The sequence below is a fragment of the Clytia hemisphaerica genome, unplaced genomic scaffold (assembly GCF_902728285.1).
Source record: "Clytia hemisphaerica strain Z4C2 unplaced genomic scaffold, Clytia hemisphaerica genome assembly, whole genome shotgun sequence".
In the NCBI taxonomy this organism is placed as follows: Eukaryota; Metazoa; Cnidaria; class Hydrozoa; order Leptothecata; family Clytiidae; genus Clytia; species Clytia hemisphaerica.
Window position 1 is genome coordinate 21,909 of NW_027104410.1, and position 27,566 is coordinate 49,474.

At 35.4% G+C, this 27,566-nt stretch overlaps 1 protein-coding gene and 23 non-coding genes across 24 annotated transcripts; 21 read left to right on the top strand and 3 right to left on the bottom strand.

Moving 5' to 3' along the window:
- Positions 1-275: 275 nt before the first annotated feature.
- Trnaq-cug (transfer RNA glutamine (anticodon CUG)) lies at positions 276-347 on the top strand. Its single transcript has one exon. It is a non-coding gene; the product is annotated as a tRNA-Gln (tRNA).
- Positions 348-2,217: 1,870 nt separating this feature from the next.
- Trnaq-cug (transfer RNA glutamine (anticodon CUG)) lies at positions 2,218-2,289 on the top strand. Its single transcript has one exon. It is a non-coding gene; the product is annotated as a tRNA-Gln (tRNA).
- Positions 2,290-2,676: 387 nt separating this feature from the next.
- On the top strand, positions 2,677-2,748 carry Trnaq-cug (transfer RNA glutamine (anticodon CUG)). The gene has a single exon. It is a non-coding gene; the product is annotated as a tRNA-Gln (tRNA).
- A 388-nt stretch (positions 2,749-3,136) lies between these two features.
- Trnaq-cug (transfer RNA glutamine (anticodon CUG)) lies at positions 3,137-3,208 on the top strand. The gene has a single exon. It is a non-coding gene; the product is annotated as a tRNA-Gln (tRNA).
- Positions 3,209-3,887: 679 nt separating this feature from the next.
- Positions 3,888-3,960, bottom strand: Trnar-ccu (transfer RNA arginine (anticodon CCU)). Its single transcript has one exon. It is a non-coding gene; the product is annotated as a tRNA-Arg (tRNA).
- A 554-nt stretch (positions 3,961-4,514) lies between these two features.
- Positions 4,515-4,586, top strand: Trnaq-uug (transfer RNA glutamine (anticodon UUG)). Its single transcript has one exon. It is a non-coding gene; the product is annotated as a tRNA-Gln (tRNA).
- Positions 4,587-4,919: 333 nt separating this feature from the next.
- Trnar-ccu (transfer RNA arginine (anticodon CCU)) lies at positions 4,920-4,992 on the bottom strand. Its single transcript has one exon. It is a non-coding gene; the product is annotated as a tRNA-Arg (tRNA).
- Positions 4,993-5,546: 554 nt separating this feature from the next.
- On the top strand, positions 5,547-5,618 carry Trnaq-uug (transfer RNA glutamine (anticodon UUG)). Its single transcript has one exon. It is a non-coding gene; the product is annotated as a tRNA-Gln (tRNA).
- A 333-nt stretch (positions 5,619-5,951) lies between these two features.
- Trnar-ccu (transfer RNA arginine (anticodon CCU)) lies at positions 5,952-6,024 on the bottom strand. The gene has a single exon. It is a non-coding gene; the product is annotated as a tRNA-Arg (tRNA).
- Positions 6,025-9,139: 3,115 nt separating this feature from the next.
- Trnaq-cug (transfer RNA glutamine (anticodon CUG)) lies at positions 9,140-9,211 on the top strand. Its single transcript has one exon. It is a non-coding gene; the product is annotated as a tRNA-Gln (tRNA).
- A 387-nt stretch (positions 9,212-9,598) lies between these two features.
- Positions 9,599-9,670, top strand: Trnaq-uug (transfer RNA glutamine (anticodon UUG)). Its single transcript has one exon. It is a non-coding gene; the product is annotated as a tRNA-Gln (tRNA).
- A 387-nt stretch (positions 9,671-10,057) lies between these two features.
- Positions 10,058-10,129, top strand: Trnaq-uug (transfer RNA glutamine (anticodon UUG)). The gene has a single exon. It is a non-coding gene; the product is annotated as a tRNA-Gln (tRNA).
- A 388-nt stretch (positions 10,130-10,517) lies between these two features.
- Trnaq-cug (transfer RNA glutamine (anticodon CUG)) lies at positions 10,518-10,589 on the top strand. Its single transcript has one exon. It is a non-coding gene; the product is annotated as a tRNA-Gln (tRNA).
- A 1,302-nt stretch (positions 10,590-11,891) lies between these two features.
- On the top strand, positions 11,892-11,963 carry Trnaq-cug (transfer RNA glutamine (anticodon CUG)). Its single transcript has one exon. It is a non-coding gene; the product is annotated as a tRNA-Gln (tRNA).
- An 846-nt stretch (positions 11,964-12,809) lies between these two features.
- On the top strand, positions 12,810-12,881 carry Trnaq-cug (transfer RNA glutamine (anticodon CUG)). Its single transcript has one exon. It is a non-coding gene; the product is annotated as a tRNA-Gln (tRNA).
- Positions 12,882-13,726: 845 nt separating this feature from the next.
- Trnaq-cug (transfer RNA glutamine (anticodon CUG)) lies at positions 13,727-13,798 on the top strand. The gene has a single exon. It is a non-coding gene; the product is annotated as a tRNA-Gln (tRNA).
- Positions 13,799-14,642: 844 nt separating this feature from the next.
- On the top strand, positions 14,643-14,714 carry Trnaq-cug (transfer RNA glutamine (anticodon CUG)). Its single transcript has one exon. It is a non-coding gene; the product is annotated as a tRNA-Gln (tRNA).
- An 844-nt stretch (positions 14,715-15,558) lies between these two features.
- Trnaq-uug (transfer RNA glutamine (anticodon UUG)) lies at positions 15,559-15,630 on the top strand. Its single transcript has one exon. It is a non-coding gene; the product is annotated as a tRNA-Gln (tRNA).
- A 387-nt stretch (positions 15,631-16,017) lies between these two features.
- Positions 16,018-16,089, top strand: Trnaq-cug (transfer RNA glutamine (anticodon CUG)). Its single transcript has one exon. It is a non-coding gene; the product is annotated as a tRNA-Gln (tRNA).
- Positions 16,090-16,476: 387 nt separating this feature from the next.
- Trnaq-cug (transfer RNA glutamine (anticodon CUG)) lies at positions 16,477-16,548 on the top strand. The gene has a single exon. It is a non-coding gene; the product is annotated as a tRNA-Gln (tRNA).
- A 388-nt stretch (positions 16,549-16,936) lies between these two features.
- On the top strand, positions 16,937-17,008 carry Trnaq-cug (transfer RNA glutamine (anticodon CUG)). The gene has a single exon. It is a non-coding gene; the product is annotated as a tRNA-Gln (tRNA).
- Positions 17,009-17,394: 386 nt separating this feature from the next.
- On the top strand, positions 17,395-17,466 carry Trnaq-cug (transfer RNA glutamine (anticodon CUG)). The gene has a single exon. It is a non-coding gene; the product is annotated as a tRNA-Gln (tRNA).
- Positions 17,467-17,842: 376 nt separating this feature from the next.
- Trnaq-cug (transfer RNA glutamine (anticodon CUG)) lies at positions 17,843-17,914 on the top strand. Its single transcript has one exon. It is a non-coding gene; the product is annotated as a tRNA-Gln (tRNA).
- A 6,366-nt stretch (positions 17,915-24,280) lies between these two features.
- Positions 24,281-26,765, top strand: LOC136820168 (uncharacterized). Its single transcript, XM_067076403.1, has 4 exons — positions 24,281-25,245; positions 25,657-25,680; positions 26,325-26,404; positions 26,761-26,765. Exons 1-4 carry the CDS (start codon positions 24,380-24,382, stop codon positions 26,763-26,765), a joined length of 975 nt encoding a protein of 324 aa, XP_066932504.1. The 5' UTR covers positions 24,281-24,379.
- The last annotated feature ends 801 nt before the right edge of the window (positions 26,766-27,566 follow it).

The window sequence follows — 27,566 nt, forward strand, 5'->3', positions numbered from 1 at the left end:
AACGATTCAATTTCTAAGCCATAAACCTAATGTCTGTAGATTGTAGATGCATTTATTGCAAATTTACATCGACACAAATCAACGTCTCTTTCATCATCACGTGTCAGAACCTCTGATTGGACTCGAACCCACAATCCCCGACTTAGGAGGCCGATGCCTTGTCCATTAGGCCATAGAGGCTTATGAAGCGTTTCGAATCTTTTTATAAAAGATGCTACATTAAAATAATCATATTTTTAAATGATTACTATCATTGCTTTTTAACATTGTAGTATGGTTCCATGGTGTAATGGTTAGCACTCCAGACTCTGAATCTGGCAATCCGAGTTCAAGTCTCGGTGGAACCTAAAAAGCCGTTGAATTTCACCAAACCAAATAAAAAATTGACTAAAGAGAGTTTCAAATGATATCGTAGTAGTGAAATCTTTCAGCTACGGAGTTTCTGCTAAATAGAGTGTTGACGAGTCAATTTCTAAGCCAGAAACCTAATGTCTGTAGATTGTAGATGCATTTATTGCAAATTTACATCGACACAAATGAACGTCTCTTTAATCATCGCGTTTCAACACTGGGATGGGACTCGAACCCACAATCCCCAACTTAGGAGCCCGATGCCTTATCCATTATGCCACAGAGGCTTGTGAAGCATTTCCAATTGATCTATATAAGAAGCTACATTAAAATAATCATATTTTAGAATGATTACTATCATTGCTTTTTAACATTGTAGTATGGCCTTATGATGTAATGGTTAGCACTCCAGACTCTGAATTTGGCGATCCGAGTTCAAGTCTCGGTGGAACCTAAAAAGCCGTTGAATTTTACCAAAACAAATAAAAAATTGACTAAAGAGAGTTTCAAATGATATCGCAATAGTGAAATCTTTCAGCTACGGAGTTTTCGCTAAATAGAGTGTTAACGATTCAATTTCTAAGCCATAAACCTAATGTCTGTAGATTGTAGATGCATTTATTGCAAATTTACATCGACACAAATCAACGTCTCTTTCATCATCACGTGTCAACACCTCTGATTGGACTCAAACCCACAATCCCCGACTTAGGAGGCCGATGCCTTGTCCATTAGGCCATAGAGGCTTATGAAGCGTTTCGAATTGATCTATATAAGATGCTACATTAAAATAATCATATTTTTAAATGATTACTATCATTGCTTTTTAACATTGTAGTATGGCCTCATGATGTAATGGTTAGCACTCCAGACTCTGAATCTGGCGATCCGAGTTCAAGTCTCGGAGGAACCTAAAAAGCCGTTGAATTTTACCAAACCAAATAAAAAATTGACTAAAGAGAGTTTCAAATGATATCGCAATAGTGAAATCTTTCAGCTACGGAGTTTTTGCTAAATAGTGTGTTTAACGATTCAATTTCTAAGCCAGAAACCTAATGTCTGTAGATTGTAGATGCATTTATTGCAAATTTACATCGACACAAATAGACGTCTCTTTAATCATCGCGTTTTAACACTGGGATGGGACTTGAACCCACAATCCCCAACTTAGGAGGCCGATGCCTTATCCATTATGCCACAGAGGCTTGTGAAGCATTTCCAATTGATCTATATAAGATGCTACATTAACCCTATTCAAACTAGGCTTTTAGGGGCGGTTCAGAACTAGGGGGGGGGGCTTTTCCTGTACCACCCCTTAACTTTTGATCTAGTGGGTCTTTTTGGATGAAATTTGGCACACAAGATCCTTGTCACGTAAAGTAACTTTTGACAAAAAGTTTTTTTGATGACGTCACTAATCATGCCCAAAGTGAGCAAAAACCGAAATTTTCCATTGTTCTTATAAATAGCTATTGTATTATAACAAAGGCTTTAGAAAAAAGTTGCCTGAGTTTAAAATGCTTATTTTATCCTAAATATTCAATAAATTACGGTTTAAACGATATATTTGACATTAAAAATAAATTTGTATTGGAAAAGTGTCAATTTTTGTGACACCTTACTGTCAGAAATGTCATCATGCTCAAGGTGTGAAAATATTTAGGTGTCAATTTTTTTTTTATTTTGAAGCAAAATAAATGTTAGGAATTTACAGAAAATTTCACGGCAAAAGCTCTATTATTTCACGAGCTATTACCAATAGTTTGACTTCCAAACGCAGAAAGAGCCCCCCCACCTAGTACGAATAGGGTTAAAATAATCATATTTTTAAATGATTACTATCATTGCTTTTTAACATTGTAGTATGGCTCCATGATGTAATGGTTAGCACTCCAGACTCTGAATCTGGCGATCCGAGTTCAAGTCTCGGTGGAACCTAAAAAGCCGTTGAATTTCACCAAACCAAATAAAAAATTGACTAAAGAGAGTTTCAAATGATATCGCAATAGTGAAATCTTTCAGCTACGGAGTTTTTGCTAAATAGAGTGTTAACGATTCAATTTCTAAGCCATAAACCTAATGTCTGTAGATTGTAGATGCATTTATTGCAAATTTACATCGACACAAATCAACGTCTCTTTAATCATCACGTGTCAACACTTCTGATTGGACTCGAACCCACAATCCCCGACTTAGGAGGCCTATGCCTTGTCCATTAGGCCATAGAGGCTTATGAAGCGTTTCGAATCTTTTTATAAAAGATGCTACATTAAAATAATCATATTTTTAAATGATTACTATCATTGATTTTTAACATTGTAGTATGGTTCCATGGTGTAATGGTTAGCACTCCGGACTCTGAATCTGGCGATCCGAGTACAAGTCTCGGTGGAACCTAAAAAGCCGTTGAATTTCACCAAACCAAATAAAACATTGACTAAAGAGAGTTTCAAATGATATCGCAATAGTGAAATCTTTCAGCTACGGAGTTTTTGCTAAATAGTGTGTTTAACGATTCAATTTCTAAGCCAGAAACCTAATGTCTGTAGATTGTAGATGCATTTCTTGCAAATTTACATCGACACAAATGAACGTCTCTTTAATCATCACGTGTCAACACCTCTGATGGGACACGAACCCACAATCCCTGACTTAGGAGGCCAATCCCTTGTCCATTAGGCCATAGAAGCTTATGAAGCATTTCGAATTGATTTATAAAAGATGCTACATTAAAATAATAATATTTTTAAATGATTACTATCATTGCTTTTTAACATTGTAGTATGGTTCCATGGTGTAATGGTTAGCACTCCAGACTCTGAATCTGGCGATCCGAGTTCAAGTCTCGGTGGAACCTAAAAAGCCGTTGAATTTCACCAAACCAAATAAAAAATTGACTAAAGAGAGTTTCAAATGATATCGCAATAGTGAAATCTTTCAGCTACGGAGTTTCTGCTAAATAGAGTGTTAACCATTCAATTTCTAAGCCAGAAACCTAATGTATGTAGATTGTAGATGCATTTATTGCAAATTTACATCGTCACAAATGAACGTCTCTTTAATCATCGCGTGTCAACACTGGGATGGGACTCGAACCCACAATCCCCAATTTAGGAGGCCGATGCCTTATCCATTATGCCACAGAGGCTTGTAAAGCATTTCCAATTGATCTATATAAGATGCTACATTAAAATAATCATATTTTTTTAAATGATTACTATCATTGATTTTTAACATTGTAGTATGGCTCCATGATGTAATGGTTAGCACTCCAGACTCTGAATCTGGCGATCTGAGTTCAAGTCTCGGTGGAACCTAAAAAGCCGTTGAATTTCACCAAACCAAATAAAAAATTGACTAAAGAGAGTTTCAAATGATATCGCAATAGTTAAATCTTTCAGCTACGGAGTTTTTGCTAAATAGAATGTTAACGATTCAATTTCTAAATCAGAAACCTAATGTCTGTAGATTGTAGATGCATTTATTGCAAATTTACATTGACACAAATCAACGTCTCTTTAATCATCACGTGTCAACACCTCTGATGGGACTCGAACCCACAATCCCCGACTTAGGAGGCCGATGCCTTATCCATTAGGCCACAGAGGCTTATAAAGCATTTCGAATTCATTTATATAAGAAGCTACATTAAAATAATCATATTTTTAAATGATTACTATCATTGCTTTTTAACATTGTAGTATGGTTCCATGGTGTAATGGTTAGCACTCCAGATCTTGAATCTAGCGAACCGAGTTCAAGTCTTGGTGGAACCTAAAAAGCCGTTGAATTTCACCAAAACAAATAAAAAATTGACTAAAGAGAGTTTCAAATGATATCGCAATAGTGAAATCTTTCAGCTAAGGAGTTTCTGCTAAATAGAGTGTTAACGATTCAATTTCTAAGCCAGAAACCTAATGTCTGTAGATTGTAGATGCATTTATTGCAAATTTACATCGACACAAATGAACGTCTCTTTAATCATCCCGTGTCAACACCTCTGATGGGACTCGAACCCACAATCCCCGAATTAGGAGGCCGATGCCTTATCCATTAGGCCATAGAAGCTTATGAAGCATTTCGAATTGATTTATAAAAGATGCTACATTAACATAATCATATTTTTAAATGATTACTATCATTGCTTTTTAACATTGTAGTATAGTTCCATGGTGTAATGGTTAGCACTCCAGACTTTGAATCTGGTGATCCGAGTTCAAGTCTTGGTGGAACCTAAAAAGCCGTTGAATTTCACAAAAACAAATAAAAAATTGACTAAAGGGAGGGTTTCATGGTTGGCGGAGGAGCGGAATCTGCCCTTTTTTCGGACGGAGTGGCGGAATTTGGCGAAAATTTAGACGGAATTACGGAAATTGGGTTCTCTGACGGAGACGGAAAATTAGACAATTTTAGTGCGGAAAAACGGAATTTAGCAAATAAATTTGCGGAATTTCGGAATTGGTAAAAGATATTCAAAATTTGCGGAATTTTCGACAAAAATATTGAATTTCAATGGAATTTTCGGTACATCGACACAAATTAACGTCTCTTTAATTATCACGTGTCAACACCTCTGATGGGACTCGAACCCACAATCCCCGACTTAGGAGGCCGATGCCTTATCCATTAGGCCACAGAGGCTTATAAAGCATTTCGAATTGATTTATATAAGATGCTACATTAAAATAATCATATTTTTAAATGATTACTATCATTACTTTTTAACATTGTAGTATAGTTCCATGGTGTAATGGTTAACACTCCAGATTTTGAATCTGGCGATCCGAGTTCAAGTCTTGGTGGAACCTAAAAAGCCGTTGAATTTCACCAAAACAAATAAAAAATTGACTAAATAGAGTTTCAAATGATATCGCAATAGTGAAATCTTTCAGCTAAGGAGTTTCTGCTAAATAGAGTGTTAACGATTCAATTGCTAAGCCAGAAACCTAATGTCTGTAGATTGTAGATGCATTTATTGCAAATTTACATCGACACAAATGAACGTCTCTTTAATCATCCCGTGTCAACACCTCTGATGGGACTCGAACCCACAATCCCCGAATTAGGAGGCCGATGCCTTATCCATTAGGCCATAGAAGCTTATGAAGCATTTCGAATTGATTTATAAAAGATGCTACATTAACATAATCATATTTTTAAATGATTACTATCATTGCTTTTTAACATTGTAGTATAGTTCCATGGTGTAATGGTTAGCACTCCAGACTTTGAATCTGGTGATCCGAGTTCAAGTCTTGGTGGAACCTAAAAAGCCGTTGAATTTCACCAAAACAAATAAAAAATTGACTAAAGGGAGGGTTTCATGGTTGGCGGAGGAGCGGAATCTGCCCTTTTTTCGGACGGAGTGGCGGAATTTGGCGAAAATTTAGACGGAATTACGGAAATTGGGTTCTCTGACGGAGACGGAAAATTAGACAATTTTAGTGCGGAAAAACGGAATTTAGCAAATAAATTTGCGGAATTTCGGAATTGGTAAAAGATATTCAAAATTTGCGGAATTTTCGACAAAAATATTGAATTTCAATGGAATTTTCGGTACATCGACACAAATTAACGTCTCTTTAATTATCACGTGTCAACACCTCTGATGGGACTCGAACCCACAATCCCCGACTTAGGAGGCCGATGCCTTATCCATTAGGCCACAGAGGCTTATAAAGCATTTCGAATTGATTTATATAAGATGCTACATTAAAATAATCATATTTTTAAATGATTACTATCATTGCTTTTTAACATTGTAGTATAGTTCCATGGTGTAATGGTTAACACTCCAGATTTTGAATCTGGCGATCCGAGTTCAAGTCTTGGTGGAACCTAAAAAGCCGTTGAATTTCACCAAAACAAATAAAAAATTGACTAAATAGAGTTTCAAATGATATCGCAATAGTGAAATCTTTCAGCTAAGGAGTTTCTGCTAAATAGAGTGTTAACGATTCAATTGCTAAGCCAGAAACCTAATGTCTGTAGATTGTAGATGCATTTATTGCAAATTTACATCGACACAAATGAACGTCTCTTTAATCATCCCGTGTCAACACCTCTGATTGGACTCGAACCCACAATCCCCGACTTAGGGGGCCAATGCCTTCTCCATTAGGCCACAGAGGCTTATGAAGAATTTCGAATTGATTTATAAAAGATGCTACATTAAAATAATTATATTTTTAAATGATTACTATCATTACTTTTTAACATTGTATTGTGGTTCCATGGTGTAATGTTTAGCACTCCAGACTCTGAATCTGGCGATTGGAGTTCAAGTCTCGTCGGAACCTAAAAAGCCGTTGAATTTCACCAAACCAAATAAAAGATTGACTAAAGAGAGTTTCAAATGATATCGCAATAGTGAAATCTTTCAGCTACGGAGTTTCTGCTAAATAGAGTGTTAACGATTCAATTTCTAAGCCAGAAACCTAATGTCTGTAGATTGTAGGTGCATTTATTGCAAATTTACATCGACACAAATGAGCGTCTCTTTAATCATCCCGTGTCAACACCTCTGATGGGACTCGAACCCACAATCCCGGACTTAGGAGCCTGATGCCTTATCCATTAGGCCACAGAGGCTTATAAAGCATTTCGAATTGATTTATATAAGATGCTACATTAAAATAATCATATTTTTAAATGATTACTATCATTGCTTTTTAACATTGTAGTATGGTTCCATGGTGTAATGGTTAGCACTCCAGATTTTGAATCTGGCAATCCGAGTTCAAGTCTTGGTGGAACCTAAAAAGCCGTTGAATTTCACCAAAACAAATAAAAAATTGACTAAAGAGAGTTTCAAATGATATCGCAATAGTGAAATCTTTCAGCTAAGGAGTTTCTGCTAAATAGAGTGTTAACGATTCAATTTCTAAGCCAGAAACCTAATGTCTGTAGATTGTAGGTGCATTTATTGCAAATTTACATCGACACAAATGAACGTCTCTTTAATCATCCCGTGTCAACACCTCTGATTGGACTCGAACCCACAATCCCTGACTTAGGAGGCCGATGCCTTATCCATTAGGCCACAAAGGCTTTCGAATTGATTTATATAAGATGCTACATTAAAATAATCATATTTTTAAATGATTACTATCATTGCTTTATAACATTGTAGTATGGTTCCATGGTGTAATGGTTAACACTCCAGATTTTGAATCTGGCGATCCGAGTTCAAGTCTTGGTTGAACCTAAAAAGCCGTTGAATTTCACCAAAACAAATAAAAAATTGACTAAAGAGAGTTTCAAATGATATCGCAATAGTGAAATCTTTCAGCTAAGGAGTTTCTGCTAAATAGAGTGTTAACGATTCAATTTCTAAGCCAGAAACCTAATGTCTGTAGATTGTAGATGCATTTATTGCAAATTTACATCGACACAAATGAACGTCTCTTTAATCATCCCGTGTCAACACCTCTGATTGGACTCGAACCCACAATCCCCGACTTAGGGGGCCAATGCCTTCTCCATTAGGCCACAGAGGCTTATGAAGAATTTCGAATTGATTTATAAAAGATGCTACATTAAAATAATTATATTTTTAAATTATTACTATCATTACTTTTTAACATTGTATTGTGGTTCCATGGTGTAATGTTTAGCACTCCAGACTCTGAATCTGGTGATTGGAGTTCAAGTCTCGTCGGAACCTAAAAAGCCGTTGAATTTCACCAAACCAAATAAAAGACACCTCTGATTGGACTCGAACCCACAATCCCCGACTTAGGGGGCAAATGCCTTCTCCATTAGGCCACAGAGGCTTATGAAGAATTTCGAATTGATTTATAAAAGATGCTACATTAAAATAATTATATTTTTAAATGATTACTATCATTACTTTTTAACATTGTATTGTGGTTCCATGGTGTAATATTTAGCACTCCAGATTTTGAATCTGGCGATTGGAGTTCAAGTCTCGTCGGAACCTAAAAAGCCGTTGAATTTCACCAAACCAAATAAAAGATTGACTAAAGAGAGTTTCAAATGATATCGCAATAGTGAAATCTTTCAGCTACGGAGTTTTTGCTAAATAGAGTGTTAACGATTCAATTTCTAAGCCAGAAATCTAATGTCTGTAGATTGTAGGTGCATTTATTGCAAATTTACATCGACACAAATGAACGTCTCTTTAATCATCCCGTGTCAACACCTCTGATGGGACTCGAACCCACAATCCCCGACTTAGGAGCCTGATGCCTTATCCATTAGGCCACAGAGGCTTATAAAGCATTTTGAATTGATTTATATAAGATGCTACATTAAAATAATCATATTTTTAAATGATTACTATCATTGCTTTTTAACATTGTAGTATGGTTCCATGGTGTAATGGTTAGCACTCCAGAGTTTGAATCTGGCGATCCGAGTTCAAGTCTTGGTGGAACCTAAAAAGCCGTTGAATTTTACCAAAACAAATAAAAGATTGACTAAAGAGAGTTTCAAATGATATGGCAATAGTGAAATCTTTCAGTTAAGGAGTTTCTGCTAAATAGAGTGTTAACGATTCAATTTCTAAGCCAGAAACCTAATGTCTGTAGATTGTAGATGCATTTATTGCAAATTTACATCGACACAAATGAACGTCTCTTTAATCATCCCGTGTCAACACCTCTGATGGGATTCGAACCCAAAATCCCCGACTTAGGGCACCATAGCCTTCTCAATTAGGCCACAGAGGCTTATGAAGAATTTCGAATTGATTTATAAAAGATGCTACATTAAAATAATTATATTTTTAAATGATTACTATCATTGCTTTTTAACATTGTAGTATGGTTCCATGGTGTAATAATTAGCACTCCAGACTCTGAATCTGGCGATCCGAGTTCAAATCTCGGTGGAACCTAAAAAGCCGTTGAATTTCACCAAACCAAATAAAAAATTGACTAAAGAGAGTTTCAAATGATATCACAATAGTGAAATCTTTCAGCTACGGAGTTTCTGCTAAATAGAGTGTTAACAATTCAATTTCTAAGCCAGAAACCTAATGTCTGTAGATTGTAGATGCATTTATTGCAAATTTACATCGACACAAATGAACGTCTCTTTAATCATCCCGTGTCAACACCTTTGATGGGACTCGAACCCACAATCCCCGACTTAGGAGGCCGATGCCTTATCCATTAGGCCACAGAGGCTTATAAAGCATTTCGAATTGATTTATATAAGATGCTACATTAAAATAATCATATTTTTAAATGATTACTATCATTGCTTTTTAACATTGTAGTATAGTTCCATGGTGCAATGGTTAGCACTCCAGACTTTGAATCTGGCGATCCGAGTTCAAGTCTTGGTGGAACCTAAAAAGCCGTTCAATTTCACCAAAACAAATAAAAAATTGACTAAAGAGAGATTCAAATGATATCGCAATAGTGAAATCTTTCAGCTACGGAGTTTTTGCTAAATAGAGTGTTAACGATTCAATTTCTAAGTCAGAAACCTAATATCTGTAGATTGTAGATGCATTTATTGCAAATTTACATTGACACAAATCAACGTCTCTTTAATCATCACGTGTCAACACCTCTGATGGGACTCGAACAGACAATCCCCGACTTAGGAGGCCGATGCCTTATCCATTAGGCCACAGAGGCTTATAAAGCATTTCGAATTGATTTATATAAGATGCTACATTGAAATAATCATATTTTTAAATGATTACTATCATTGCTTTTTAACATTGTAGTATGGTTCCATGGTGTAATGGTTAGCACTCCAGATTTTGAATCTGGCAATCCGAGTTCAAGTCTTGGTGGAACCTAAAAAGCCGTTGAATTTAACCAAAACAAATAAAAAATTGACTAAAGAGAGTTTCAAATGATATCGCAATAGGGAAATCTTTCAGCTAAGGAGTTTCTGCTAAAATAGAGTGTTAACGATTCAATTTCTAAGCCAGAAACCTAATGTTTGTAGATTGTAGATGCATTTATTGCAAATTTACATCGACACAAATGAACGTCTCTTTAATCATCCCGTGTCAACACCTCTGATGGGACTCGAACCCACAATTCCCGACTTAGGGGGCCAATGCCTTATCCATTAGGCCACAGAGGCTTATGAAGCATTTCGAATTGATTTATAAAAGATGCTACATTAAAATAATCATATTTTTAAATGATTACTATCATTGCTTTTTAACATTGTAGTATGGTTCCATGGTGTAATGTTTAGCACTCCAGACTCTGAATCTGGCGATCCGAGTTCAAGTCTCGGTGGAACTTAAAAAGCCGTTGAATTTCACCAAACCAAATAAAAAATTGACTAAAGAGAGCTTCAAATGATATCGCAATAGTGAAATCTTTCAGCTACGGAGTTTCTGCTAAATAGAGTGTTAACACTTCAATTTCTAAGCCAGAAACCTAATGTCTGTAGATTGTAGATGCATTTATTGCAAATTTACATCGACACAAATGAACGTCTCTTTAATCATCGCGTTTCAACATTGGGATGGGATTCGAACTCACAATCCCCAACTTAGGAGGCCGATGCCTTATCCATTGCCACAGAGGCTTGTGAAGCATTTCCAATTGATCTATATAAGATGCTACATTAAAATAATCATATTTTTAAATGATTATTATCATTGCTTTTTAACATTGTAGTATGGCTCCATGATGTAATGGTTAGCACTCAAGACTCTGAATCTGGCGATCCTAGTTCAAGTCTCGGTGGAACCTAAAAAGCCGTTGAATTTAACCAAACCAAATAGAAATTGACTAAAGAGAGTTTCAAATGATATCGCAATAGTGAAATCTTTCAGCTACGGAGTTTTTTGTTAAATAGAGTGTTAACGATTCAATTTCTAAGCCAGAAACCTAATGTCTGTAGATTATAGATGCATTTATTGCAAATTTACATCGACACAAATGAACGTCTCTTTAATCATCGCGTTTCAACATTGGGATGGGATTCGAACTCACAATCCCCAACTTAGGAGGCCGATGCCTTATCCATTATGCCACAGAGGCTTGTGAAGCATTTCCAATTGATCTATATAAGATGCTACATTAAAATAATCATATTTTTAAAATGATTATTATCATTGCTTTTTAACATTGTAGTATGGCTCCATGATGTAATGGTTAGCACTCAAGACTCTGAATCTGGCGATCCTAGTTCAAGTCTCGGTGGAACCTAAAAAGCCGTTGAATTTCACCAAACCAAATAGAAATTGACTAAAGAGAGTTTCAAATGATATCGCAATAGTGAAATCTTTCAGCTACGGAGTTTTTTGTTAAATAGAGTGTTAACGATTCAATTTCTAAGCCAGAAACCTAATGTCTGTAGATTATAGATGCATTTATTGCAAATTTACATCGACACAAATCAACGTCTCTTTAATCATCACGTGTCAACACCTCTGATGGGACTGGAACCCACAATCCCCGACTTGAGACGCCGATGCCTTATCCTTTAGGCCACAGACGCTTATAAAGTATTTCGAATTGATTTATATAAGATCCTATATTAAAATAATCATATTTTTAAACAATTACTATCATTGCTTTATAACATTGTAGTATGGTTCCATGGTGTAATGGTTAGCACTCCAGACTCTGAATCTGGCGATCCGAGTTCAAGTCTCGGTGGAACCTAAAAATCCTTTGGATTTCACCAAACCAAAGAAAAAATTGACTAAAGAGAGTTTCAAATGATATCGCAATAGTAAAATCTTTCATCTACGGAGTTTTTGCTAAATAGTGTGTTAACGATTCAATTTCTAAGCCAGAAACCTTAGGTCTGTAGATTGTAGATGCATCTATTGCAAATTTACATCGACACAAATGAATGTCTCTTTAATCATCACGTGTCATCACCTCTGATGGGACTTGAACCCACAATCCCCGACTTAGGAGGCTGATGCCTTGTCCACTAGGCCATAGAGGCTTATGAAGTGTTTCGAATTGATTAATAAAAGATGCTACATTAAAATAATCATATTTTTAAATGATTACTATCATTGCTTTTTAACATTGTAGTATTGTTCCATGGTGTAATGGTTAGCACTCCAGACTTTGAATCTGGCGATCCGAGTTCAAGTCTTGATGGAACCTAAAAAGCCGTTGAATTTCACCAAAACAAATAATAAATTGACTAAAGAGAGTTTCAAATGATATCGCAATAGTGAAATCTTTCAGCTATGGAGTTTCTGCTAAATAGAGTGTAAACGATTCAATTTCTAAGCCGGAAACGTAATGTTTGTAGATTGTAGATGCATTTATTGCAAATTTACATCGACACAAATCAACGTCTCTTTAATCATCCCGTGTCAACACCTCTGATGGGACTCGAACCCACAATTCCCGACTTAGGGGGCCAATGCCTTATCCATTAGGCCACAGAGGCTTATGAAGCATTTCGAATTGATTTATAAAAGATGCTACATTAAAATAATCATATTTTTAAATGATTACTATCATTGCTTTTTAACATTGTAGTATGGTTCCATGGTGTAATGTTTAGCACTCCAGACTCTGAATCTGGCGATCCGAGTTCAAGTCTCGGTGGAACTTAAAAAGCCGTTGAATTTCACCAAACCAAATAAAAAATTGACTAAAGAGAGCTTCAAATGATATCGCAATAGTGAAATCTTTCAGCTACGGAGTTTCTGCTAAATAGAGTGTTAACACTTCAATTTCTAAGCCAGAAACCTAATGTCTGTAGATTGTAGATGCATTTATTGCAAATTTACATCGACACAAATGAACGTCTCTTTAATCATCGCGTTTCAACATTGGGATGGGATTCGAACTCACAATCCCCAACTTAGGAGGCCGATGCCTTATCCATTATGCCACAGAGGCTTGTGAAGCATTTCCAATTGATCTATATAAGATGCTACATTAAAATAATCATATTTTTAAAATGATTATTATCATTGCTTTTTAACATTGTAGTATGGCTCCATGATGTAATGGTTAGCACTCAAGACTCTGAATCTGGCGATCCTAGTTCAAGTCTCGGTGGAACCTAAAAAGCCGTTGAATTTCCCCAAACCAAATAGAAATTGACTAAAGAGAGTTTCAAATGATATCGCAATAGTGAAATCTTTCAGCTACGGAGTTTTTGTTAAATAGAGTGTTAACGATTCAATTTCTAAGCCAGAAACCTAATGTCTGTAGATTATAGATGCATTTATTGCAAATTTACATCGACACAAATCAACGTCTCTTTAATCATCACGTGTCAACACCTCTGATGGGACTGGAACCCACAATCCCCGACTTGGGACGCCGATGCCTTATCCTTTAGGCCACAGATGCTTATAAAGTATTTCGAATTGATTTATATAAGATCCTATATTAAAATAATCATATTTTTAAACAATTACTATCATTGCTTTATAACATTGTAGTATGGTTCCATGGTGTAATGGTTAGCACTCCAGACTCTGAATCTGGCGATCCGAGTTCAAGTCTCGGTGGAACCTAAAAATCCTTTGGATTTCACCAAACCAAAGAAAAATTGACTAAAGAGAGTTTCAAATGATATCGCAATAGTAAAATCTTTCATCTACGGAGTTTTTGCTAAATAGTGTGTTAACGATTCAATTTCTAAGCCAGAAACCTTAGGTCTGTAGATTGTAGATGCATCTATTGCAAATTTACATCGACACAAATGAATGTCTCTTTAATCATCACGTGTCATCACCTCTGATGGGACTTGAACCCACAATCCCCGACTTAGGAGGCTGATGCCTTGTCCACTAGGCCATAGAGGCTTATGAAGTGTTTCGAATTGATTAATAAAAGATGCTACATTAAAATAATCATATTTTTAAATGATTACTATCATTGCTTTTTAACATTGTAGTATTGTTCCATGGTGTAATGGTTAGCACTCCAGACTTTGAATCTGGCGATCCGAGTTCAAGTCTTGATGGAACCTAAAAAGCCGTTGAATTTCACCAAACAAATAATAAATTGACTAAAGAGAGTTTCAAATGATATCGCAATAGTGAAATCTTTCAGCTATGGAGTTTCTGCTAAATAGAGTGTAAACGATTCAATTTCTAAGCCGGAAACGTAATGTTTGTAGATTGTAGATGCATTTATTGCAAATTTACATCGACACAAATCAACGTCTCTTTAATCATCCCGTGTCAACACCTCTGATGGGACTCGAACCCACAATTCCCGACTTAGGGGGCCAATGCCTTATCCATTAGGCCACAGAGGCTTATGAAGCATTTCGAATTGATTTATAACAGATGCTACATTAAAATAATCATATTTTTAAATGATTACTATCATTGCTTTTTAACATTGTAGTATGGTTCCATGGTGTAATGTTTAGCACTCCAGACTCTGAATCTGGCGATCCGAGTTCAAGTCTCGGTGGAACTTAAAAAGCCGTTGAATTTCACCAAACCAAATAAAAAATTGACTAAAGAGAGCTTCAAATGATATTGCAATAGTGAAATCTTTCAGCTACGGAGTTTCTGCTAAATAGAGTGTTAACACTTCAATTTCTAAGCCAGAAACCTAATGTCTGTAGATTGTAGATGCATTTATTGCAAATTTACATCGACACAAATGAACGTCTCTTTAATCATCGCGTTTCAACATTGGAATGGGATTCGAACTCACAATCCCCAACTTAGGAGGCCGATGCCTTATCCATTATGCCACAGAGGCTTGTGAAGCATTTCCAATTGATCTATATAAGATGCTACATTAAAATAATCATATTTTTAAATGATTATTATCATTGCTTTTTAACATTGTAGTATGGCTCCATGATGTAATGGTTAGCACTCAAGACTCTGAATCTGGCGATCCTAGTTCAAGTCTCGGTGGAACCTAAAAAGCCGTTGAATTTCACCAAACCAAATAGAAATTGACTAAAGAGAGTTTCAAATGATATCGCAATAGTGAAATCTTTCAGCTACGGAGTTTTTGTTAAATAGAGTGTTAACGATTCAATTTCTAAGCCAGAAACCTAATGTCTGTAGATTATAGATGCATTTATTGCAAATTTACATCGACACAAATCAACGTCTCTTTAATCATCACGTGTCAACACCTCTGATGTGACTCGAACCCACAATCCCCGACTTAGGAGGCCGATGCCTTATCCATTAGGCCACAGAGGCTTATAAAGCATTTCGAATTGATTTATATAAGATGCTACATTAAAATGATCATATTTTTAAATGATTACTATCATTGCTTTTTAACATTGTAGTATGGTTCCATGGTGTAATGGTTAGCACTCCAGACTTTGAATCTGGCGATCCGAGTTCAAGTCTTGGTGGAACCTAAAAAGCCGTTGAATTTCACCAAAACAAATAATAAATTGACTAAAGAGAGTTTCAAATGATATCGCAATAGTGAAATCTTTCAGCTATGGAGTTTCTGCTAAATAGAGTGTTAACGATTCAATTACTAAGCCAGAAACCTAATGTCTGTAGATTGTAGATGCATTTATTGCAAATTTACATCGACACAAATGAACGTCTCTTTAATCATCCTTAGTCAACACCTCTGATGGGACTGGAACCCACAATCCCCGACTTGGGACGCCGATGCCTTATCCTTTAGGCCACAGACGCTTATAAAGTATTTCGAATTGATTTATATAAGATCCTATATTAAAATAATCATATTTTTAAACAATTACTATCATTGCTTTATAACATTGAAGTATGGTTCCATGGTGTAATGGTTAGCACTCCAGACTCTGAATCTGGCGATCCGAGTTCAAGTCTCGGTGGAACCTAAAAATCCTTTGGATTTCACCAAACCAAAGAAAAAATTGACTAAAGAGAGTTTCAAATGATATCGGAATAGTAAAATCTTTCATCTACGGAGTTTTTGCTAAATAGTGTGTTAACGATTCAATTTCTAAGCCAGAAACCTTAGGTCTGTAGATTGTAGATGCATTTATTGCAAATTTACATCGACACAAATCAACGTCTCTTTAATCATCACGTGTCAACACCTCTGATGGGACTGGAACGCACAATCCCCGACTTGGGACGCCGATGCCTTATCCTTTAGGCCACAGACGCTTATAAAGTATTTCGAATTGATTTATATAAGATGCTATATTAAAATAATCATATTTTTAAACAATTACTATCATTGCTTTTTAACATTGTAGTATGGTTCCATGGTGTAATGGTTAGCACTCCAGACTCTGTATCTGGCGATCCGAGTTCAAGTCTTGGTGGAACCTAAAAAGCCGTTGAATTTTACCAAACCAAATGAAAAATTGACTAAAGAGAGTTTCAAATGATATCACAATAGTGAAATCTTTCAGCTACGGAGTTTTTGCTAAATAGATTGTTAATGATTCAATTTCTAAGCCAGAAACCTAATGTCTGTAGATTGTAGATGCATTTATTGCAAATTTAAATCGACACAAATTAACGTCTCTTTAATCATCACGTGTCAACACCTCTGATGGGACTGGAACCCACAATCCCCGACTTGGGACGCCGATGCCTTATCCTTTAGGCCACAGATGCTTATAAAGTATTTCGAATTGATTTATATAAGATCCTATATTAAAATAATCATATTTTTAAACAATTACTATCATTTCTTTTTTAACATTGTAGTATGGTTCCATGGTGTAATGGTTAGCACTCCAGACTCTGAATCTGGCTATCCGAGTTCAAGTCTCGGTGGAACCTAAAAATCCTTTGGATTTCACCAAACCAAAGAAAAAATTGACTAAAGAGAGTTTCAAATGATATCGCAATAGTAAAATCTTTCATCTACGGAGTTTTTGCTAAATAGTGTGTTAACGATTCAATTTTAAGCCAGAAACCTAATGTCTGTAGATTGTAGATGCATTTATTGCAAATTTACATCGACACAAATGAATGTCTCTTTAATCATCACGTGTCATCACCTCTGATGGGACTCGAACCCACAATCCCCGACTTAGGAGGCTGATGCCTTGTCCACTAGGCCATAGAGGCTTATGAAGCGTTTCGAATTGATTTATAAAAGATGCTACATTAAAATAATCATATTTTTAAATAATTACTATCATTGCTTTTTAACATTGTAGTATGGTTCCATGGTGTAATGGTTAGCACTCCAGACTCTGAATCTGGCGATCCGAGTTCAAGTCTTGGTGGAACCTAAAAAGCCGTTGAATTTTACCAAACCAAATAAAAAATGACTAAAGAGAGTTTCAAATGATATCGCAATAGTGAAATCTTTCAGCTACGGAGTTTTTGCTAAATAGAGTGTAAACGATTCAATTTCTAAGCCAGAAACGTAATGTCTGTAGATTGTAGATGCATTTATTGCAAATTTACATCGACACAAATCAACGTCTCTTTAATCATCACGTGTCAACACCTCTGATGGGACTCGTACCCACAATCCCTGACTTAGGAGGCCGATGCCTTATCCATTAGGCCACAAAGGCTTTCGAATTGATTTATATAAGATGCTACATTAAAATAATCATATTTTTAAATGATTACTATCATTGCTTTATAACATTGTAGTATGGTTCCATGGTGTAATGGTTAGCACTCCAGACTCTGAATCTGGCGATCCGAGTTCAAGTCTTGGTGGAACCTAAAAAGCCGTTGAATTTTACCAAACCAAATAAAAAATTGACTAAAGAGAGTTTCAAATGATATCGCAATAGTGAAATCTTTCAGCTACGGAGTTTTTGCTAAATAGATTGTTAATGATTCAATTTCTAAGCCAGAAACCTAATGTCTGTAGATTGTAGATGCATTTATTGCAAATTTAAATCGACACAAATTAACGTCTCTTTAATCATCACGTGTCAACATCTCTGATGGGACTCGAACCCACAACCCCCGACTTGGGAGGCCGATGCCTTATCCATTAGGCCACAGACGCTTATAAAGCATTTCGAATTGATTTATATAATATGCTATATTAAAATAATTATATTTTTAAACGATTACTATCATTGCTTTTTAACATTGTAGTATGGACTGCGGACAGACAGGACAGACGGAAAGTTCCTCTTGAAAGGCCCATTTGCTAGCGCTGGGCCAATAATTATACAGTTATGCCATATAATGCCCAGAGACAGAGAGAGTATAAGAGCACTGTATGATGTAAAAGTAAAAGCTTCCTTTTGCCGCCTTTCCTATGAAAACAAATAATCACCGGATATCTTTCTACCCACTAGGCGGTTAATGCCATTATATTGGATGATTTCCGTAGTTCTCTTTATTAGATCCACTATATCAACGGTTTTTACATGAATTATATAAAACAGTATAATCGTTGTTTTAACGCGTGCGACTATGTTGCTTTAGAATATGCTAAGAATACCACCATCATGTTACTCGGCGTGGATTTATAATTTTACAGCATTTTCAACTCTAAATTTCTAATTATTTCCCATAATGCTCAATTTTTTTTCAAAAATGCAATATAGACTTTTTTATGAGAACCAGTAAAGTTTTTCTGAGGCTTGGCTGCTCTTATTTTTTTTGGCACTTGTGAGCCTCAAATTGTTCTTATACTGTTCTCATTTATAGGATGTAATTTAGAAATTTAGATGTTATACCCAATTTCTACTACTTTGTCCCCTAAATTACTTGAAATTGAGTAGATTCGGGCTGTTCTTAAATTGTTCTTTTTTTTGGGAATTTTGAGCCTCGTTGTTCTTATAAAATTTTTCTTATACAAAGAAGTTTTTTTTAGAATCGTAATAATACTTTAGGCTGAACTTTGAAAAGTTAAGAATATCCTTAATGACATTTTTCTTATGAAAAAACATGTATAAAACAAAGATAAATTCTTGGAACAACGCCAGAGCAACTTGAGACATAAAAGTCTCAAAATTACTTTTGTCAAAAAAAAATACATTGCTTCCCATTGTTATGTAACCCCAAATATGGAAAAAGTAAATAGTTGAGATACATAACATTTTGTTTCCATCCTTTTTTATTCAGAGACAAAAGCTTCTTATCACTTGCATAAAAAGGCGTCAAATATATACCGACTTTTCAAATGAGAAAAAGACAGGGAAATTTCTTGTATGTTTTTGCAATTTTTAGGATGAAATTTTTAGGATGAACCTTTTTGCAAATTTGGTTGTTTCTATTGATTCTTGGCTTTAATATGCATATATGAAGTGAAGAAATTTATTCATGGCCGTGAGACTTCCTACCAAGAGCCATGTCAAGTAACGTATTTTTATCATTCGTTGTACTGTTTTTCATAACAGCATAATGGCTTCGATGGCCAAAATCTTAAGGACAAGTTAAAAACATTTTAAGGCTTTGCGAACTCTAAAATACCCGATTTCTTAGAAAAATGGACACAAATACACTCATGGTGAAAATAAGAACATTAAAGGAGATCTAACGGCAAAAATTTTGCTACATTTTTTTTGGAAATTATGGAAACTTTATATTGTGGGGATTAAAATGAGCTATATTATGTTGAAAAATTTTAACTCAATAGGAAAAATCTTCAAGTGAAGAAAATGATTTCTCAGACATTTTTAACCATTCTTCTACTTCTACATTCTACGTACATCAAAATTATATTTTGCTATAAAACATCTTCTTTCCATAATTTTTGTCTACAAACAGTTTCTCTATCGAAATGAAAGTTCAGCGCTGACGTCACAAAACCCTCTTACTTTCAAATAAAGAGATATTTTAAACAATGATAATTCAATCAATATGAAAGATTTTGCACTTGTTCTTTTTGCAATGTTTTTTATTTAATTAGGCCTGTACTCTGTCAAAAAATAAGGATAAAGAAATTTTTGCCGTTAGATCTCCTTTAAGGGCTCTTGTTGTGCGCAGTTATGTAATAAGCAAACGGTTTTATGATTAAATTATTGCGAATTTCAGTCAGCATGTAAAATAAATTTTATCTTATGGACTTGAAAACTATGAAATTAAATTTAGCATGATAGGGCTTTGGTACATACCGCATCCTTTACAAATGATAATGTCCATTTAACATCCATCTAACGTCTTTTTCATTGTAGTAGTTAGTAGTAGTACTCACCGGGGTGGATCTGACCGGGCCACTGACTCAGGGGTGTAACATTGGTTAACCTGTACGTAACGCCATTTTGTTTCGGCCTTTTTTTCTTGCTCAACTATTCTACAGCCTTGCTTCTTCAAAGGGTGCCGAATTCAAAGGAAAAGCAAAGGAAAACAGCGAGCGGCAGTGGCGTTTCTTATCCTCTTTTCCGAAATCTCTGATCGAAATAAAGCAAGTAATGGAGGGAGCAAATTTTAGTTTACACAAACTGTAACAATAACCGTATTATCATACAACGCCTATACTACTGTATTACACGCCTTATAAACGACTCCAATAAATCCCTCAATAGGATGCATCTAATATGAAAATTTCAACTTGTTTTGATCATTAGATTTTGCGTAAAATCGAAATTTTTTTCTAGCAATGATGATTTTATCATTTAATACCTTATTATTATTAAAAACCTTAGATATGACGCACCTCCAAAGAACTTTCACCGTTGAAAAAACACTGATCTACACACATAACTCTGGATTGGATGATGATGTTCATCATTACAAACCAACCAAACTCGTAACGGAAGAACAAAAATGTAAACCGATACGAACTGGTCCAAGCATTACGAAGTCTGTTGCCGACTTTAGAGAAAGATCGTTGCAGTATATTAAGGAAAACACAGTCACAGGGGAGAGACATTTTCCGCCATCATTTTATGTTAAAAATTCAAAGATTAAAGATTTGTTAGAAAAACTGGACGAAATGAAAATGTTCAAAGATGTGAAATTTTTGACACCATACAATCCTCGAAACCATTTGTACATCATGGGATTGGATGATAAGGATTGTGATGAAATCATAACAGCAAAACATAAATCGTATGATGGCGTCATTCTGGTTGTTGATTTTGATCGTCACCTGTTGATGGTATGTTCTATCATCACTTCAAATGATCGAGAAACTCTTTATCAAGGAATACAAAAACTTAACAAAGTCACAAAAACAATTATCCATGTAGCCAGTGACGTCATCAAAAACAATTACGCCATTATTATGTCGGTCCCAGTTTTCCTTGACGTTGACGCGCACACTTTAAAACTGTATTCAATATTCAATGACAATTTTGTTAGTTGCAGTGGAATGTTGGTCACTAAAAACGATTTAGATTGCACACGCAAGTTGGAAACCAAATTGGAAAGCTTCTGTGGAAAAGTTTTAAAAGAGATGGCATCTATTAGAAGACAAGGTACCTCTTCAAGAGATCCAACTCTTTTCAAGGGCTTATGTGGTGAAGTAATGAGTTCAATGGCCTCCACAACACAATATCTGCCGAAGATATCGGAAAGTGTTCCAGAAAAGATCGACACTATCCTTCTAAACCATAATCAAATCAACCTCATCAACGATTCAACGAAATGGAAGATCATTAAAGGACCATTTGGGTCTGGTATGTTTTGTTTGTATTTCTTCCAAAAATTTCTTGATTTTTTTTTTGAATTTCTGGCTGTATTAGTTCAAAAATGTTTTAATCCCTATTATCTCCAAGCTTTTTCGATTTTTCTTGTCCCATCGGGTGGGGGGGTCGAATCTACCACAGTCGATTATTAATATTCTACAAGAGCTGTGGCCATGAAAATTAATACAGATTTTCTCCAGCATGACACAAATTTCCAAGAAGAAAAAGAAAATTAATGACGTCATCTAAAAAGCGATGACATCATGAGAAATTTTCCAATTGTCGGAAAAAATCCCAAATATATGGGTTATAAAAATGTCTGTCACAGTCGAACCAACATAAGTATTTAAATTATGTTCAAAGATTCTGAAATTTAAAAGGTTTTTCTTCAACATAATTGCCGGTTTTGCAGTTTCCATAAAGATTTTATCTTTGAAAATTATTGCATAAATATTTCAGAAGCTATCAGCACTTTAAAATTTTGAATATCAGCGATTTTAGCTGGGTTTTATGTTATGTTTCACAATAAAACCATACAACCTCATCTAGACCAACCTATGACCCTAAGATTTGCTTGCACAAGTACTATTAAAAGTCAGAAAGTTTTATATTGTTTCAAAGATTTTTCTCCGAGATATACACAAACCGAAATAATCAGGAGTCACTCAGAAAATATTTTGGGGACATTTAATTGCAACGTAAAACATTTTTGCATGAATTTTTTTCAAATTTTGCTGACGTCAGCAGAAATCAGTAAAAAACGAAATCTTGCAATAAAGTGTTGATGTCAGCAAAATTATTTTTTCAAAATGATCCTTTTAATGATTTGAAACTTTGGTCCAAATATCATGTTTACATCATTAGCCAAATTGGAGTTATTTAAAAAACAAACTTTGCTGACATCAGCATTTTTGGTTTTTGCGGTTTTTTTGCCAAAATAAGGGCGTAAACAATTAGGTAACACCCCTACAGGGAAACTTCATCATGGTACCCTTCGTATTAAATCATTGGTTTGCTCATTTTCCGCCGGCTAATGCTTTCCAAAAATTATTGTAATTTTCATGTTTTTGAGACATGCCATAACTTACCTGGATGTAAAGGTGATTCTTATGGCACAATTTTCTTCGTGTCTTTTTTTTAAAGTTAGCAGAATATTTTATGTCCCACTAATATTGTCTTTTTAATGAAAAAATATTTTCAATATTGTCCAAACTTTATGTAATACCCAGGCTATACAGTTTTTCTCTATGTATTTGACGTTTTGTATTAAGCGTTTACTGAAGTTTATGTATCTGTGTTTTTCTACGACGAAGGTGGTTAAGCGTCCAATTTTTCTAGATACTGATGGTACTTTTCTCGTCTTTAATTTTGAAAAACTGCTTGTGGCTCGAAACAGTTTCAATTCACTCCACCATTCACATCCAATTGTTTTCAATTATTTAATAGGTAAGAGTGTCTCCATGTACTAGATTGCACGAAAACTTATGCATCAAACAGATCAACTTTATTACATTGCTTTTGATCCATTCTCATTGGTGGATTTAAAGTTCCAAGAGGGGTTCAACAACTTGTGTGACGAGGAAAAACTTGACAAGTCCAAGATCAAAGCTTTTAGTATCGGTGATGCACTAAAAGGATCAACAATCGATATTTCGGATGTTTACGATATGATGTATCCACCGCGTGTCAATCTTTGTCGAGTATTGGAATATCTTTATTCTGATAAAACAAAACATTTAGGCTTTATGATCGATGAGTTTCCTGGTGATTTTCTCACAACCAAATACGCTGAAAACCTCAAAGAAAGCCTCGAAAAGAATTTCCAGGATACGACTGTCATTCTTGCGCTCCAAAGTGTAGAAAAAAAACGCAAAGTTGTTAAATCAGGATTTTTCAATGGTAGGTCATTCTTAGACTTTGCGTAGATCAGAAAAATCATCACTTTTCACTCATATTTCAATTTGTACTTTAAAGAAAATACGTTAAATTCTAAGCTAATAGAGTATACCTTTAGACCATGTCTTTTATTACATGGGTTAATTGGAAGAGAATATTTTGCATGACTTGCATATCCTACCAATGGATAAAGCAATAAAAACTTTATTAACAGCTTTTACAAAAAGTATACTCGGGGAAGGGGACTTACCAGAAAATGTTATTCATTAGTTTCAGCCCTTACTGTTTTCTCTATCAGGTTTTAAGGGGTATTCAGGGGTACGTATCCACTGGTACTTTGCTTTTGAAGCAAGCGAACCATTCACTTCATTATGCAATATTTTGCATTAAAGCGGTTGTTCAAAATATATTTAACTTTCCTTTTTTAGACGATGTGAAGGAAGTTGAGAGATGCGACTACCATCAAACCGGAATGAAAGTCTTCACTTTGGACAAAACAATGCGAATGGCGGTAAATATTCACCAGATGATTGAAATCTTTCAGAAAGAAATCGAAATGGAAATCGTAGACGTACCGTTGGAATACAAAACACTAATTCTACGCATACCGTACGCACCCTCCGCCCGCAAAACAAGAAAAGCTTCCAAAGATGTCCCTCTTAAGCCTCAAGAACAGAAAAAACAAAAGCAGCCGAGACCAATGGATGCCGTCAGTCTCCAAGATAACCCGAATTATCAAAGTGTGCGAAGGAAAACCAACATTGCCTCATTCTACGATCCAGAAAAATTGTTAACAGACATAAACGCTCAATCAGGGTCTGTTTCCAAAAAACTTTCAACTTCATTCTCTTATGTTCTTGGTCAAAGTGGTCATCAAATCAAAAGTGATTCAAAGCCCAACCTCATTTATTTAAACGACTTTAGATTCGACTTCAATAACTTTAATTCGTCTGATGCAGCTTATTTGAGTGCAATTTTAAGAAGGCTGATGAAAAAGGATATTCAGTTAACCGTCATATGTGGTACACTTGAAGAACTAACTATTTTGAAATATGTCTTTCAACATAATTTAGAGGTATCAGAAATAACAACATTTGCACCGTCCTTAACAGGAAAATACCCAACCAAAGCAGAGAAATGGGAGGCTTTAAAAACGGGAAAAGTATTACTCACATGTTATAGAGGTTTCAGAGGCTGCGAAATGGACCATTGTATTTTATTTACTAACCCTGAAGATAACGTTCCAAAGAATTCGTACATTGAGATGCTCACTCGAGCTATCAATTTCGTTGATATAATCGTTCTTCCTGTAAAGGAATCAAGCAGGGTATCTGGTTTGATTGGAATTTTCGATAAATGGCTGCAAGCTGGTCTTGTTTCTCCTACACATACTAAACGTTCAAGTACAAACATTACTTTCTCGTCATTGGAAGAGCTAGATGATATTGTACTGTATGATATTGTTCCACTTGATCAAACCTGCGATCATAATGATGAAAGACAAATTCTTCAAGTCATCGAGGATAGCTCGTTATTCAATCACTCCCACATCGATGCAGCAGTAAAGTAAGTAGAATTTATTGTATAATCAGTATACAATTTTCACCCTTCCCCAGACAGCACACAACGTCAAAACAACGTCTATGTGACATTCATAACGTCCAAATAACGTTATTTGAACGTTAAAACAACGTTGTGTGCCAGCTGAGTCATTACTTTTTTTAACAACATAAGTGTTTTAAAGTCTGTTCACGATAAGTGTGCACTCTTTTTACTTTTACATATAAATTTTGAAGGAATTCTTCAATCTTTATAAAGTTTTTAAGAAAATTCTAAAAACTAAGATGAAAACGAAGAAGAAAAAAATGAAGATCTTGTAGAAAAGTGCTATAACTTTTATTTTCACTGAAGAGATTCTTTGATCTTAGGAGGTCATCACTGTGAAAAAACGAAATTTATCCTTTCTTATTTTTTCAGGAATCTGCAACAATTCAGGACTAGGTATATTTCCAATGAAATAATTTTCAAACTGTCTTAAGGGTCATGCCCTTTTTGCTAAGTATTTAGAGGAAATGTAACTAGTTCGAGCTCTACCTCCAGATTGTAGTTACCCGTTCAAAGCTTGTTTGGTAACGAAAGGCTCCTTTACCTTTTGATTGCCGGGAAGAGTATCGTTTATGCACTCAAGCATCATCATTTTTTTCTATAGCACAGAAACTAAACCTTACCTGTCTTCTTGAAAAAGACTGTTTAGATGTCGGTTAGTTTTGGACGTACTGTATGGAGGGAGCCTTTTACACTCTGAGACTGAAGTCTGATCGTAACCCTGTTATTGAAGAGAGCGTGGCGGTTCGGGTTCGCATCGTAAATGACGATGTATGAGCATGTATATTGTGGATGGTGGATAAATTAGTAACTAGTTTCTTTAATGCCAGAATTACGCGTCAAGGCTAACTGTGACATTACTGGTTGCGCATCCTCGCAAATTGTCCCAAAATTATAGAAGACAGGGGGCAAGCAGAATCTTAAGCAAACTCTTACCCGTCCCTAAGCATGTCGAGGGTAAAGATAAGCAGGGAAGGAAAAAATTAAAGAGTAGGAAAACACTTTTGGAAAATTCCATTTCATCTTTCCTTGTTTTGCAGACACTTCGGATACGAGCTCCGAGACACATCAGAGCGACAGAATAATGTGACAATCGATGGAATAACATACGATTTTTATGGTAAGTTTAATTTTTTTGAAATGAGAAACCTGGATTTTCTTTTATGTTGGTTTCCCATTTATTGCACTGTCAAAATTGCTGTGTATATGTTAACGATGTACTTTTACTTTCTTGGGAAACGTTCGTATTCTCTCTTAATTTTAGATTCCAAATAAGCCAGGGGGATTGGAAACTGTATTGAAATTAAGCTATTTAGAGAAAAATAAAGGACTTTCTCTTTGAAACCTATAAATATTCTTGAAAATTAAAAAGGGGGGCTGCTAGTGAGGTCAGAGGGTTTGGAAATTTTCGAAAAATAAACAAGCGGGGGCGTTTATTTGGAACAAATGAGTAACCCTTCTCATCGTATTCTTCAGATTAACTCCTTGACGTCCAATCAGCGACATTTTTTTCTCTTAGGACCGATGTTTTCGGCTGCTGGTAGTTTTGATTTAGGACCTAATTCAAAAAAATAGCACGCTGAAAAGATAGAGCTTTGAAAGACGACGGAACTAAATATCGAGGCAAGATAAGGAAAAATTTTGAGAATGCGATTTTTTTGCTTTTTGAAAACGTCAAGGAGTTAAGGAGCACTTAAGTTTAATGAGCACAATCAGAATGTGTTTTTTTGGAAGAGTAAAAAATACTTTTCTAATGATACCAAAATTAGCTCATAACTCTCAGAAACAACCCAGAATCAAGGGGTTCTAGAGTTGGACAAATAGAAAGAACAATTTTCCCTTTTCAAAATAAAGCACGCAAAAAGGGTTCAAGAACAAGAACGAAATAAATGTGAAAAGTCTTTAGAAATATTTATTCAGTCAAAACCAATACAGCGTAGAATTTATGCCGGGGGTTACTAAGTACTGACTGACATGCAGCAAAAGGGTCCATTTTTTTTCACGCAAATTTACTCAAATTTGTCAACCGCAAGGTTGCAACCCTTTTAGAGATTGTTTTTCCAAAGGTTTTTGATATTAATCTATCATTTTTTCTACCCCTTTGAGAGACTTTTGAGGGTTTAAAAAAGGGACCCTTATGGCTTGCATATATCCGACGGGACTCTCCCAAGTAGCCCCAGCCCCAGGACTATTTATTAGCTTAGTTGTAAACTCGATAATGCTCGCCTTTGCCGAAAGGTCTTATTATTAGGAGGATAAAAATGTTCAAAACAATATGATCT